Source organism: Musa acuminata, unplaced genomic scaffold, assembly GCF_036884655.1.
Source record: "Musa acuminata AAA Group cultivar baxijiao unplaced genomic scaffold, Cavendish_Baxijiao_AAA HiC_scaffold_1138, whole genome shotgun sequence".
NCBI lineage: Eukaryota > Viridiplantae > Streptophyta > Magnoliopsida > Zingiberales > Musaceae > Musa > Musa acuminata.
The window spans coordinates 3,974,803-3,989,452 of NW_027021350.1; the positions used below are offsets into that span (position 1 = coordinate 3,974,803).

Consider the following 14,650-nt stretch of genomic DNA (forward strand, 5'->3'; position numbering starts at 1 on the left):
TTTTTAATCTAATTAATTTGGGGGCTCCGGAATCCAAATTAAGATTAACCAATTGGATTCGATTCAAGAATCACTCTGTCCGACCACGGTCCCACTATATATATCTCTCTCTCCTCCCCCACTCTCACTATGACTTCTCTCCCCTCGTCTCTCGCCTCTCGCCTCTCGCCCCTCCTCTGCTCCCGTCTCTTCTCCGCGTTCATTTCCTCTCGTCTCCTCACCAGAAATTTAGTCGTCCATGGAGCCCGTCGACCTCGTACCGAGCGGGTACAGGTTCCTTCCCACGGCGGCGGAACTCGTGGTTGACTACCTCGCAAACTGGGTCGCCGGCGCAACCCTCCCTGGCCGCGCTGTTGCCTTCGCCGACGTCTACGGCACCGAGCCGTGGAATCTTCTCGGCAGCGATCGGCATGAAGGCTATTTCTTTGCGGAGCGGAAGCCTAAGAACAACGGCGGCTCGCGCGTGGATAGAAACGCCGGCAGCGGTTCTTGGACTCTGTACAAAAAGCAAGAACCCGTGAAGTCCATCGTCGGCGGGCGCGAGATGGTGGTGGGGCGAAAAAGCTGCCTATCCTTCAACGATGGCCGTCGGAAGAACTCCGGGTGGACAATGTACGAGTATCAGATGTGTTCCTCCGGATTCGAGAGACGAGTTCTCTGTCACGTTAAGAGAAGCTCGCATCAGGCCATCTCCGGAGGCACCACCATCAAAACGGTTGAGTCCACCTTCACGGAGGCCGCGACAGACACGGTCACCGGCGACAGCTTCGTTGGGCGGAAGAGAAACAGAGAGGAATCTTCTACTCTCTCAGCGAAAGCCTCGACTCTCTCAAAGAAGCCATGCTGGGGGTTGGTTGCACATTCCAGCACAGCATTGCTGATCGACGCTTCACCGCCTCCAACCGCGGTTGTCCAATTTCCCTTATTGGCTGCTGTTACACCCCCGGAGAGTCATCATTCCTCGGTCGACTCTGTTGCACCGAACGAAGCCGGAGTCCCAGCCGCCTCTCCATCGTCAACGGACGTTGGTGGAGAGGTCGTGATAACTGCGGAAGATCTCGAAGCATTCTTGGCTTCGTATTCGTCGTCGGTCGATCAGAACTGCACCGACGATGCTTTCATCACCAGAGACGTTGAAGCCTTCGTCGTCTCACCACCTCCAACCGCGGTTGTCCAACATCCACCCCCGGAGAGTCATCTTTCCTCCGTCGTCTCCGTTGCACCGAACGAAGCCGGAGTCCCAGCCGCCTCTCCATCATCAACGCCCGTGATAAGTGCGGAAGAATTCGAAGCATTCTTGGCTTCGTCGTGGGTCGATCAGAACTGCACCAGAGAGGTTGAAGCCATCCTGATCTCGGATGACACCGACACAGCCTCGACTACCATCCCGAAGGCCTCGCCGTCAGGCCTCGTCGATCTTCTCTTGATGCCCGATGACACTCGGATTGATTCGACCACGGTCGCAGAGGTTCCCTCCTCAGCGTCGTCGATAGACTTGGTTGCGTATGAGCAGATTTATAGCACCGACTTCTTCACGAGCCTGGAACATGTCCATGACTTCCTGATGTCCGATGACACCTTCACCTTCACTGCCTCGACCACGATCCCAGTGGCCTCGCTGGGACAATGCTCGCTCGACAACCCCTATTGATTCGACTGTAGCTTGCTTGAATGAAAGCTTATACGGAAAATGATGTTTGTTCATGTATATCATAACAATGTAAGGGAAAGAAAATTTTTGTTCTTGTAAATATTGACAATGACAAAGTTCAATTTTCATCCCATGTTTTGTTGTTTCCTTAATATGATGGGATCTATAAGAAATGGTCTCAATGTTGCATCATGTTCAAAGACAAAGACTGATCATATGATATCAACGACATCTCTCATCGTCAGACTTTCATCGTCAGACTTTGGACGATTGGTATCAGAGGCAAGGCAGCAAATTTGACCTATCATCTATCGGAAACATGTTCTAACTTTTTGTTTCTGAGTGAAGTCCACAGCAACAACAACAAACAACAAAGTCAACAATCCCAACAAAGCTGCAAGTCAATCCATCACTGAATCCCAACCACAAGTGTGTGCACTGATGATACTATAGAAAACCTTTAATCAGAACCATCACTTAAATCATCACTGAATCGATAAAGAATTACATGGTTTGAAGCATTTGGCAATGGCCAAAACAATTCTGAATTGTCAACTGATATGCAAAATATTAAACACACATCATGGAAGGAAATGCAATCTCTCCAGATGTCTTGTTGATATGATATGGTCGGATTTCAATAGCGAGAAGAACGCCTGCATCATGTTAAATTCATTAGATGAATAAGAACTCAAGAGTATCAACAACTAATAAGCTACCGTTAAGAAATACAAGACAATTGAGATAGAAGAACATACCATTCATCTTAGCACACGAAAAAATGATCAAATTGCATCTATTTACTAATATTCAAAATTTTGAATGAATTTAGACAATCAATCTGAGTCTACTATTCTAGCTTTGGAAGTTACAAACGAATTCAAATAACTAATATCAAGTCTATAAAATAGTAAAAATTGTCGAAATAAGGGGTATCCATGTTGGGTACCAAAACAAATGATAAGAACAAATAACGCTCCTGAGAAGATTGGAACAAACTAAGATATGGGCCTAAAGACTCCCAATCTTCCTTCGTGTTAATCTAGGACTAGTACAAGCACATAAATCAGAAGAACTTTGGCTTGTTACCTGCCGCAAGCTTATCAAGAAGAAATGTAATCCTAATTCCTTTTGAAAGGTTGTAGCATTCAAATTAAATCTCTAGAGGCAGAACAGGAGGTTGGATTAACTCCTCTTCCTCCTTTGGGGCATGAATTGTAACATGATCTAGCAAAGGAGTCATAGGGCCCTGCTTTACTTTAAGATCCTAATCCAACATGATCTTTACTTTGATATCGAGGACACCCTGTGATTTTTAAAAACAAAAGGTCAGTTAAAATGGATCATTAAGCACTTGAATATATATATTTCTCCAAGTATATCAATGTTTTTATTACTGTTTAGAAAGTAAATAAATTCATCTATCTAAATTTCAGCACAAACAAGGTTAGTGCAATAGAAAATTTGAAATATTTAGGTACAGCCTACTTGACAAGCATTTCAAGTTGAAGTTGTCAATAGGCAAGTATCTATATGAGCACTGCAAGGAAACCAAGCCCTATTAAAACAATCATCAATACATATGCAAAACATGATTAATACATATGATTGCAAAAAAAAAAAGTGAATATTGATTAATACATATGCCATTGTGAAGTCTCACGAATTTATAATACCATGATTGCAGAACCCAGACTTTTCCTCTTATGTGCAGCTATGCATAGTAACTGCCCGTTCACATGACAGGTTTTCATCAAACTTCCACGCATTGGACATAGTGCTATGTTAGACAGTGGATGGATTTACTAATGCTTCTTGCAGCAAAATCCAAAACAAAAACAAATTTCACAACATAGAGCATATTCTTGTCCCTGACAAGTGCATCACTCCTCAGACATAATAAGTTGTAGAACTAATGATGTCATGCTTTATTCAGAAATTTTAAAAAAATTAAATTTTAAAATATGTCCATAAGAATTAAAAAAACTATAAAACAATTTTCATTCTCCGATTAGAAAAAAGGTTTATACTGATCAAGTAATATTTATGTTTGATCAGTCTCAAGAGTCAAGACAGACAATTCAAAAAAACTTTGAGTTAGAAGACTAGCCAAAGCAATTACATAAGCACTTTCAAATTCCAAGTAACTAGCTCCAAGAATTGAAAATCTGACCCTTTTATAAGTTTTTGTATTTCTGTGAATATGGGACATGTTTTGCTGCTAAAACTGCTTAGAAACAAAATTAAGGAATGCCTATTTTAGCAAACCTGAGGTGAGGGGGATAGAGAAGCTGCATCAACAGATAGAGAGTCAGGGATTTTTTAGCCAACTTGTAAAGAGCAACTGATGCATCTTGCTATTGTTTTAGATTAGTCGATCCCAGTAGTTTGAGGAGAAAATCAAGTCCTACATTGAGAATATGTTTCTTAATTTCCTTAGTTATAAAAAGGAGGAAAAGCAGAAGGATGTCATGGTTGCTGGACAGATACAATGCCATCATCATCAATGAAAATAGTTCTTTGATCCTCAGGTGAACATAAATGAGCAAGAGCCAAAGCTATAAGTCTTTGGACAGCCTTCTCCCCAACTCGCATCAGATATAATAAATGCTTTAGTACCTACAAGGCCAAAAGGCAAGGAACACCATGTCTACATCCATTAAACAGAACCACCAATTAAAAGTAAATCCTTATCGTTCTGAATATATACTGCAATAAGCCAAGAAATACAGCAAACAGAACTTACTCGCCCATTAATCTTCTCCTCTAATCTCTTTATTGTCTTTGCTACACAGTCCTTAGTTGCCTGTAATTGAAGTAATATTTTTCAATAAAACTTAGTTCAAAATATAAAAAAAAATCAAAACAAGATCAATATACACATTAGGAAGCATGGATCTGGCAACATCAAAGTGCTCAACATACCTGGTTAACGAATTCACTATCTTGTAGCTTCTGAACACCTCCTACCTTGATAAAATCAGAAACATTATCCTAATAACAAAGACAAGAATAAGAAGCTTGTGTCCAACCAATTGTTCTCAATTTCACATTGCAGCATTATGCAAAGAAACAGAAAATGAAATCACAACAAAGGAATATTTTGATGTAGTTTCACCTCATTCTCTGCAATACCATAAAGAGCAAATGCAGCATTATGTTGCAAACATCCATTTTTCGAGTCAAGAAGTTTAAGAAGAGGCACCAAACCGCCATTGTAGACAATACCAGCTTGATTGTGTGAGTCCTTGAGGGAAAATAAAAGGTCTTTGAGATAGAGCAAAAACACTGAGTCATTGTTCATTAGCAAAATGAAGCAAATCCAACCATATATAAGGAGAAAGAAACTAATATGCTGCATTGTAGCAGATGGATAATGATATTAACAAGAACATTTTTTTCAAAAGCATTTCCAAGAAGCATGAGCCATATTACAAAAACGTGGTATAATATCAAAAATATCGAGAAAAAAAATATATTTTATTATCACTTCTAAAACTGAATTTTCCCCTTCTTTGGCAGTATATAGTGAAAGGGTCCAAGCATACATGATAATCAAGCTAAGGGAAAAATGAGAAAAGAGCTTACAGTGTGGTTTACTCATCAGGTGTCAGAATAGCCTAGTAAAAGACAGTTGAAATTTAGATATCACGGCACAAGTATGCTACAATTCAAGCAAGGAAGTGAGCTATCAGAGCCCAGTCCAAAAAAACAAAAGCCCAGGACATGTATACATATCTTTGGAATAAAAAACACAGAAGGGAAAGAACTAAAATGAGAACTGCTTTGCTTGTTAAGAATAGTGTTCCAACAATCACCAAACTGAAATTTTAAATTAATAAAATAGAGTAGTAACTACTGGAAGCAGCTGTTGTACAAAGCATATATGCTAGTGTACATACAGCATGCACAACTAGCACAGTCTTGGGAAGTGTACCAGCAAATACAACAATAACAAAAAAACCGTGAGTGTGTACCAACAAATAAATTCTCAAAATAGATAATATAAACTAGGTAAGCTTTTGTTTTCAAACATCACCCAAGCGCATTAGACTCTAGACTGTCACAGAGAACAAAATGATAACATATAAGAACCGATAGAAGTTATTAGGGTTTGAACCCTCGGCCCGTGGGAAAAGGACTCACTACACACTACCAGGCTATCTGGTTAGGTATTAAACAAGGTAAGTTTGAACATTTTTTATGTATGAAAATCTTTCAACACTTTTCCCACAGGTGTGATTCAGCAAATAACCACATGCTTTGTCAGCTAAGACCTTGCAAAGTCAGCTTCAGGATTGGCATTGGCTTTTGGGTAATATAATGGTGATTGGTATGATTAAGTTCAGAACTTTCATGTTATGTACCACCCAGTGATTGAAAGAGGCGCTCGGGCGCTCGCCTAGGCACTCGAGCGAGGCGAGGCGAGGCCCGAGCGCCTCGCTAATGTCCCAGGCGGCGCGCTTCAAACAGGCGCCGCCTGGGCGCTCGCCCGAGCCCAGGCGTTGGGCGCTTCGGGCAAGCGCCTAGGTAAACCAAGTGACCAAACCAGGATTTTAGGACTGGTTCGGTCCTGGTTCGGTTGTTAGTTGGTTCAATCGAACCAACTAAACCGATATAACCCTTACCCAACCCTAACCCGCTGCCGCTGCCGCTCCCGATCTCGCTGCTCGTCGCTCCTGCTCGCGCCTCCCGTTGCTCGCGCCTCCCGCGAGCCTTCCCTCTGCTCGCGACTCCCGCGAGCCCTCCCGGAAGCCTTCCCTCTGCTCGCGACTCCCTGCTTGCGCCTCCCGCGAGCCCTCCTAGCTGCTCGCGCCTCCTGCGAGCCCTCCCATTGCTCGCGACTCCCGCGAGCCTTCCTTCCGCTCGCGACTAAAATTTTTATTTAAAATAGCATATTTTTATTTAAAATTTTAAATAATTATATTTATTAATTATATTATATATTTTTACATTTTAGTGCCTCGCTTCGCTCGGGTGAGCGCCTCTAGCGTTTTTGGACCTTGGCGCCTAACGCTTTTTAAATCACTGGTACCACCATCATTTTCTGATCCAGTTAAACACATGGCTAACGACATAACAATTCAACATGGCGATTGGTATGATTAAGTTCAGAACTTTCATGTTATGTACCACCATCATTTTCTGATCCAGTTAAACACATGGCTAACTACTTAACAAATCAACACTACTTTAGCTAATGTTAATATCAGCCTAAGTAAGCAATTTAACGAGTAGCATGAACGAAATGGAAAACCAACCAAACCAGAACTTTCAAGTTATGTACCACCATCATTGTCTGATCCAGTTAAACACACAGCTAACTACTTAACAATTCAACACTACTTTAACTAATGTTATTATCAGCCGGAGTAAGCAATTTAATGAGTAGTATGAACGAAATAGCAAACCAACCAACCCCATTGCTCATATATCACTGACCAATATAAGAAGTGAATGTCATCCTTGTACCAGAACCATGACCCAAAATGCACCATGTTTTAGGTACTAATATAGATAGCAAGGATTGAAATATCGTACCGTACTGGAGTTTTAACATTCGCTCGGTACGGTATGATACTGTATACCGAGCGATATACCATTCGTTATACTGTTCGGTATATATATATTCGATTAGGCGACGTCACCTCGAAAACATCACAAAAAAATCTTATATATATATTATTTATTTATAAAAGATTTTTATATATTAATATTTTAATAAAAGGCGACGTCGCCATGTGTGGGTGAAGGGAAAGGCGACGTCGCCTTTTACAAAAGAGGAAGTGCCTTAAACATTAGAATGGAATGCTTGGAACTATGGTTATGGAATCTATAGCCTTATTTTTTTATTAAACAGGTCCAAAGAGCATAAGTAATGAGGTTCCAAATATGTCACTCCTTCCCTTCATATAATGAGAAACCAAGATGCCAGAAAGATATGAATTTACAAGTGTCCTTGATCTTTTGTTGAATGAGATTTCAAAAAGAGCAAGCAATATAGCAATCAAAAAGAAAATATTTGGCAAAATTTGTAGCAGCTTACAAAGTAGGCAGCATTCAACTTGGCTATAAAGAAGAGAGGAAATGGTGGAAGAATTGGAGAGTTTGTTATGGCAAAGTTTCTTGACCTTATGAGTAATCATATTGCCTTCCAATTGGGCCAAACATTCACACTAGTTTCATTATAAGGTCAAATATAATGATAAGAAAGAGAGTCTACGAGGTTTGAGCTTGAGATACATTGATCCTTATAATATCCAGCAGAGATATGTAAGCGCCTAAATCTCTCCATAAGAAGGGGTTGAAATAGAGTGGTGAGAGTGTGAATGTTCTATTGGTTTTCTGAAAATAGATCAGAAACTATGTAGTAGTGCATCGTTTCATTCACATTAAGGAAGGTTGGTCATTTAAAAGGTATAGTATTAATCCAAGGGTTGTCCTATGATTCGATGGGAAAGATGAGAAATATTTTTTCGAGACCAAAAAAAGTCTCGATTAGGAGATTCAATCCAGGTTTGAAGACAGATCACAATTTGAGTACAAAATACTAATCCAAAGAGACTCAGTATTGTTCATGAGAGGAATAGTTCTTTTAGTGATGATCTAAAATTTAACATTGATAAGATCATATAAGCCCAAGCCACTAATGGGTTTGGGAAGAGAAATAATCTCCCAACTGATTAGTTTTATTTTGATTTTATAGGATCAATATTACAGAATAATTTTCTAGCCATTCACGTCATGTGTTTAAGAAAAAAGTCAAAGATCCAAATCTAAGAGGAGATGTATGGGTATTGAATTCAGCACAGAGCCAATTAAGGTCATCCTATCAACTTTGGAGATCATACTTTTGTACTAGTCTTAGATTTTTTTGAAAACTTTGATGTTTTTATATGTTTGAAGGGAGTTTATCAATATAAAGATGGAATCTGAGATATTTGATAGGTCAGCTTCCCTCCAATATCCTAAGAAAATTGTAAACCCTTTGATTGTAGGATTATAATAATTAGGGAAGTAGACATTAGATTATGCATGCTGATCCTCGGGTTGGTAAGAAGCTCAAAAGATTTGAGAATAGCATTGAAGTTGGAGCATGATGTAAGGTTAGCTTTAAAGGTAAGGAATAAATTATTTGCCAACATTACATATGAAACCTTAATTCCTTCAAAATTGAAAAGAGCAATAAGATTTTGGGTCACATAATCTATCTAAACTAAGATGAAGATGTCAAACGAGAAAGGTCGCGTTGTTTTATATCCCTATGAGCCTTAAACCACTTGGAGGAATTACCATTAATAAGACAAGAGTATGAAAATTTCACAACATACAGCATATTCTTGTTCCAGACAAATGCATCACTCCATAGACATAATTAGTTATAGAACTAACAATGCCAGGCTTCGTTGAGAAATTTTAAAAAAATTAATTTTAAAATATGAATTTAAGAATAAAAAAAACTAAAGACTTAAACTTTTGCATAGCTTCCTGCTATAAGTAAATTTGAAAACTAAATACAACTTCCAAGAAAGAAAGCATCCGACAATACATGAGAAGTTCTTTATAAGAAAAGTAAAGAAGTAATCTTATATGCTTAATGGTATGATAGGCTGACCTGTCTGAGGAGAAGATGCCTCACAGCAAAACCTCTGTATTAATGGATAGGCTGACTAGAAGAAATCATGTAACCATCCTTGAACTTCATTGATTTGGCACTTTGAGCTCTGAGTTTTCCACTTCGTATCACCTGAATGAACGATCAAAGACAAAAATTTATAAAATTTGGGACTTTAAGATTTTAGAAGTCAACACAGTTTCGATTTCAGCAATCAATCGAACTACTACGACACCAATATATTGGATGACGCACTGGTCTACACCATCTAGTACTACTGAAAATGTAATGAAAATTAAATATATACAGATTGGTATCAATTTATATAGTTCGATGTCAGATCGATACTAAACCTATGCAGTTGCAAGATTAAGTTTTATCAAATTTTAAATGCTATATTTTGCAACTCCAATTCATGGAGTTTGATCTAATTTGCAACTCCAATACATATAGTTCAGCACAAATCAATGTAATTTGTGGAAATCATGTTTTTGTTGATGTAGGATACTACCATGGGCTTCCTGCAATAGCACCACCTCAATATGCTGCTCCACCACCCAGGAGCAGTGGCTTTTTGGAAGGATGCTTAAAGTTTTGTTCTAATAATACTCTGTTCCCGAAAAAACTTCTGAATCACCCCGTCCTTCTGTTTCTGTGTTTGTCGGAGCAAATGGAAAAATTGGAGTCTTTCTCTGTTTTTTGTGTGATTAAAGCATACAACAGTAGAGGAATATGACATTTCACTGATGAATAAAGATTAAATGGAAAAGTGAAAATCAAACAGTATATGCAATCAAGATTTGATGCATTGCATGGCATACCATCCAAAATAACATGAAACGAGCTGTACTGGTTTGCCCACTGATTGGAAAGTGATAAGCCTGTTTTAGATGGTATGCAAGAATCACGTGAGGTATCAGCAAAGTATGGATGATATGTCGTTCAGTACCTTGAAAACTCATATTGTATCGGACAAAATTTGATCGATACCAATCTAAATCGGCTTAAGAGAAACCCGAATACTCAAATTGACCATTGAGGCCTCTTTTGGAACTTTAAATCCTGGTGTTTTCCCCTTTTCACTCAGTATTACTCTCATTCACTCTCATTCTCATTCGCTTTCTTACACTTTTATTTGTGAAAGTTCATGATCGGTGATTAATGGTAATCAAGATATTGATTTAAATAAAGGAAGGATTCGAACTCAGGATATGATGGAATTTCAGTCTAATTTGAGATAGCATTTAGCTTTTTTTCTATGTTTTATCATCATTTTGTATAAAGATTAAACGTGATTATGGTCATTGTCTTATGTTTAGTCTCAACTAGGTTTATTCTCTTACATTTAGACCTAAATTAGGGATATTTAGGGTCAAATTGGTGGGACTGAAAAGATAAATTCACTTTCTCATCCTTCTAACCTGTTATTCCTTTTCTTTCATGCCTCATACACACTGTATTCTTATTTAAAAATAATAAGTTATCATTAATAAGGATTAAATACTTAAAAATAATTTTTTTGTGAATTTCAATCATCTTTGGCATTTTTTAAAAGAAAATTGGGATTTACTAATATTCAGACATATGGTACGTCGACACCGACTACACCGGTCTATTCAGGGGCCAATACCACCGATCAACACGATACTGTGATCCATGATTGGATCATCCATGATAGAATACCACTAATATTCTTTTCTTGTGTTGATCTTTTGTGGAACAAGAACATGGATTTGTAAAACGTATTTGTAGAGTTTACTTGAAATGAAGTTATAAAACAAACTTCAAATCACCTTCATTTTCCTTCAACAACAAGTTTTGAAAGTTGTAGCAAATTATTTTAATGCTGTTACGGCTAAGTAAGATAAACTTATTTCTAGAGCTTCTTAGTATTCTTTGCAAGTTTACATTCCTATGAATATTATCTAAACACCAATTGCTGTTATTTTTCACATGCTCAGAATAGTGGACTCCTTGATGTTTATGTTATGCTATATGGTGTTACTATGCCTGCAAAATATTACCAGATGACTTCAGAGATTTGGGGAAAAAAATAAATATTATTTGCTGGTTATTGGTCAAGCTATAGCTACAAAAAAATATATTTTTTCCATCACTAATCTTGCCATTACCAAAATTGATCTGACCAACAAAAGTTTTTATTGCCAAAACTCTTCAGCAAGAATTTGTTAAACCTTTCAGTGAAAATTATTATTCTCAATCAAAAAGTTTAATATAGCATGGAGGTAATTAAATTCTCATACTTGTTTAACAGGAAAAAAAATACAGATTCACTTAAGTAGTATACTTTGGAAGAAAAACTCAATCCTCTAAAGAAATTAAAAGTCAAAATATTTCTATCTCTTTTTTTTTTTGTTATTAGGGAGGAGAGGGAAAATACACCCACCAGTCTTGAAAAGGACAATCATTTCCCAGAATAGGTTCTTAAACAAGGCAAATTAAATAAAAAGAAGATAAGATTAATCAGTAGATCATCCGCATGAAAAAGATGATATCACGAAATGAATCAGCTACATTTATTTCATTTGTGAAATGGAGATCACTTGCTATTGTTTTGTGCTACTTTATCCTCTCACTAGATTGTTGTCCTATGCTGCTGCTATCTTATTGGTGAGTGCTGTGGTCCATCCATCCTATGTTGTCTGCTGAAAACACTACTCGATCTTGAGGTGTATGCTAAAAGGCTGCAATCAAAATTTCAGGCTTGTCACTGTATTTCAGCATCTTATCTTTATTGTAGAGAAACTTGTACAAAATTTTGTTTCGCTGTATTCATGGATGTCAAGTAACCATTCTCAAAGATCATTCTGCTTCAATCCAGTCTGCGAGTTCATAGGATCTGATTACTTCTACTTATCATTTTTACTACTCACATGTTGCTACACCAAATACGAACCTAAATAAGAATAAAGCCCAAAGCGATAATGTGGCATGAATGGAATGGAATGGAAAGGAAGGAAATCACTATGGGACGGACCTTGTTGGCATACAGGGAGGGGCACATGATCACCCTCCTCGTACCTATGATTGGTTCCGTCAGCTCCCACCCTCAAACCAAGAGGCAACCCTAGAAGAAGCAGCGCACATACCTCCTCCGTCTTCGCGATCATCGAACCAACCTGAAATCGATCGAAGAAAACTTGAAATCAGCCCTAAAATCTATGCACTTCGTTGAAAGATGAGGCGTTTCGAACCAAATGCTCACCTTCGTTCCCGAGTCGAGACAGATCGAATGGGGCGATGGGCTCGATGGATCTTGGAGACACAAGTAAGATGAGCACGTGCGAAAGTTAATTTCCAATTAAATATATAATACGACTCTAAAATCTTATTAATCTAATTAATTTGGGGGCTTCGATTCAAGAATCACTCTGTCCGACCACGGTCCCACTATATATATCTCTCTCTCCTCTCCGACTCTCACTCTTGACTTCTCTCCCCTCTCGCCTCTCGCCCCTCCTCTGCTCCCTTCTCCTCGTTCATTTCCTCTTGCCTCGTCTCTGCTCCCTTCTCTTCTCCTCGTTCGTTTTAGTCGTCCATGGAGCCCGTCGACCTCGTACCGAGCGGGTACAGGTTCCTTCCCACGGCGGAGGAACTCGTGGTTGACTACCTTGCAAACTGGGTCACCGGCAAACCCCTCCCTGGCTGCGCTGTCGCCTTCGCCGACGTCTACGGCACCGAGCCGTGGAATCTTCTCTGCAGCGATCGGCATGAAGGCTATTTCTTTGCGGAGCGGAAGCCTAAGAACAACGGCGGCTTGCGCGTGGATAGAAAGGCTGGCAGCGGTTCTTGGACTCTGTACAACAATCAAGAAACCGTTAAGTCCATCGTCGGCGGGCGCGAGATGGTGGTGGGACGAAAAAGCTGCCTATCCTTCAACGATGGCCGTCGGAAGAACTCCGGGTGGACAATGTACGAATATCAGATGTGTTCATCCGGATTCGAGAGACGAGTTCTCTGTCACGTTAAGAGAAGCTCGCATCAGGCCATCTCCGGAGGCACCACCATCAAAACGGTTGAGTCCACCTTCACGGAGGCCGCGACAGACACGGTCACCGGCGACAGCTTCGTTGGGCGGAAGAGAAACAGAGAGGAATCTTCTACTCTCTCAGCGAAAGCCTCGACTCTCTCAAAGAAGCCATGCTGGGGGTTGGTTGCACATTCCAGCACAGCATTGCTGATCGACGCTTCGCCACCTCCAACCGCGGTTGTCCAATTTCCCTTATTGGCTGCTGTTACACCCCCGGAGAGTCATCATTCCTCGGTCGACTCTGTTGCACCGAACGAAGCCGGAGTCCCAGCCGCCTCTCCATCGTCAACGGACGTTGGTGGAGAGCTCGTGATAACTGCGGAAGATCTCGAAGCATTCTTGGCTTCGTATTCGTCGTCGGTCGATCAGAACTGCACCGACGATGCTTTCATCACCAGAGACGTTGAAGCCTTCGTCGTCTCACCACCTCCAACCGCGGTTGTCCAACATCCACCCCCGGAGAGTCATCTTTCCTCCGTCGTCTCCGTTGCACCGAACGAAGCCGGAGTCCCAGCCGCCTCTCCATCATCAACGCCCGTGATAAGTGCGGAGGAATTCGAAGCATTCTTGGCTTCGTCGTGGGTCGATCAGAACTGCACCAGAGAGGTTGAAGCCATCCTGATCTCGGATGACACCGACACAGCCTCGACTACCATCCCGAAGGCCACGCCGTCAGACCTCGTCGATCTTCTGGTGATGCCCGATGACACTCGGATTGATTCGACCACGGTCGCAGAGGTTCCCTCGTCAGCGTCGTCGATAGACTTGGTTGCGTGTGAGCAGATGTATAGCACCGACTTCTTCACGAGCCTGGAACATGTCCATGATTTCTTGATGTCCGATGACCCCTTCACCTTCACTGCCTCGACCACGATCCCAGGGGCCTCGCTGGGACAATGCCCGCTGCAAGCCTCGTTGATGTATGGCACCAACACTGATTCAACCACGATCGCAGCGGCTTCGTCGTCGTCATCATCGATCGACATTGTTTGGTGTGAGCAGACGGACAACATAGATTATAATGTCCGATGACACCCCAATTGATTCGACTATGACCTCGTGGTTGGAGTTATAGCTTGCTTCTATGAAAGCTTATACGGAAGGGAAAGAAAATTTTTGTTCTTGTAAATATTGACAATGACAAAGTTCAATTTTCATCCCATATTTTGTTGTTTCCTTAATATGATGGTGTCTATAAGAAATGGTATCAATGTTACATCATGTTCAAAGAGAAAGACTGATCATATGATATCAACGAGTTCGCTCAACGTCAGACTTTGGACGATTGGTATCAGAGGCAACGCAGAAAATTTGACCAATCATCGTTTGGAAA

At 40.3% G+C, this 14,650-nt stretch overlaps 3 protein-coding genes and 1 long non-coding RNA gene across 4 annotated transcripts; 2 read left to right on the forward strand and 2 right to left on the reverse strand.

Moving 5' to 3' along the window:
- Positions 1 to 238: 238 nt before the first annotated feature.
- Positions 239 to 1,651, forward strand: LOC135671148 (NAC transcription factor NAM-B2-like). Its single transcript, XM_065179097.1, has one exon. It carries the CDS (start codon positions 239 to 241, stop codon positions 1,649 to 1,651), a length of 1,413 nt encoding a protein of 470 aa, XP_065035169.1.
- A 459-nt stretch (positions 1,652 to 2,110) lies between these two features.
- On the reverse strand, positions 2,111 to 4,922 carry LOC103999884 (ARM REPEAT PROTEIN INTERACTING WITH ABF2; the record flags this gene model as incomplete). Its single annotated transcript, XM_065179099.1, has 5 exons — positions 2,111 to 4,058; positions 4,142 to 4,270; positions 4,398 to 4,457; positions 4,577 to 4,645; positions 4,770 to 4,922. Coding segments are annotated over 5 exons (453 nt in total), but the record flags the coding sequence as incomplete, so codon positions are not given.
- A 2-nt stretch (positions 4,923 to 4,924) lies between these two features.
- On the reverse strand, positions 4,925 to 12,590 carry LOC135671201 (uncharacterized). The gene is made up of 4 exons (XR_010512661.1): positions 12,493 to 12,590; positions 12,265 to 12,406; positions 9,267 to 9,398; positions 4,925 to 5,271 (listed from the first exon to the last, which is right to left on the reverse strand). It is a non-coding gene; the product is annotated as an uncharacterized LOC135671201 (long non-coding RNA).
- A 235-nt stretch (positions 12,591 to 12,825) lies between these two features.
- LOC135671149 (NAC transcription factor NAM-B2-like) lies at positions 12,826 to 14,349 on the forward strand. The gene has a single exon (XM_065179100.1). It carries the CDS (start codon positions 12,826 to 12,828, stop codon positions 14,347 to 14,349), a length of 1,524 nt encoding a protein of 507 aa, XP_065035172.1.
- Positions 14,350 to 14,650: the final 301 nt, after the last annotated feature.

Coding starts and splice junctions, on each gene's coding strand:
- LOC135671148 (XM_065179097.1), top strand. CDS start 239: ATGGAGCCCGTCGACCTCGTACCGAGCGGGTACAGGTTCCTTCCCACG.
- LOC135671149 (XM_065179100.1), top strand. CDS start 12,826: ATGGAGCCCGTCGACCTCGTACCGAGCGGGTACAGGTTCCTTCCCACG.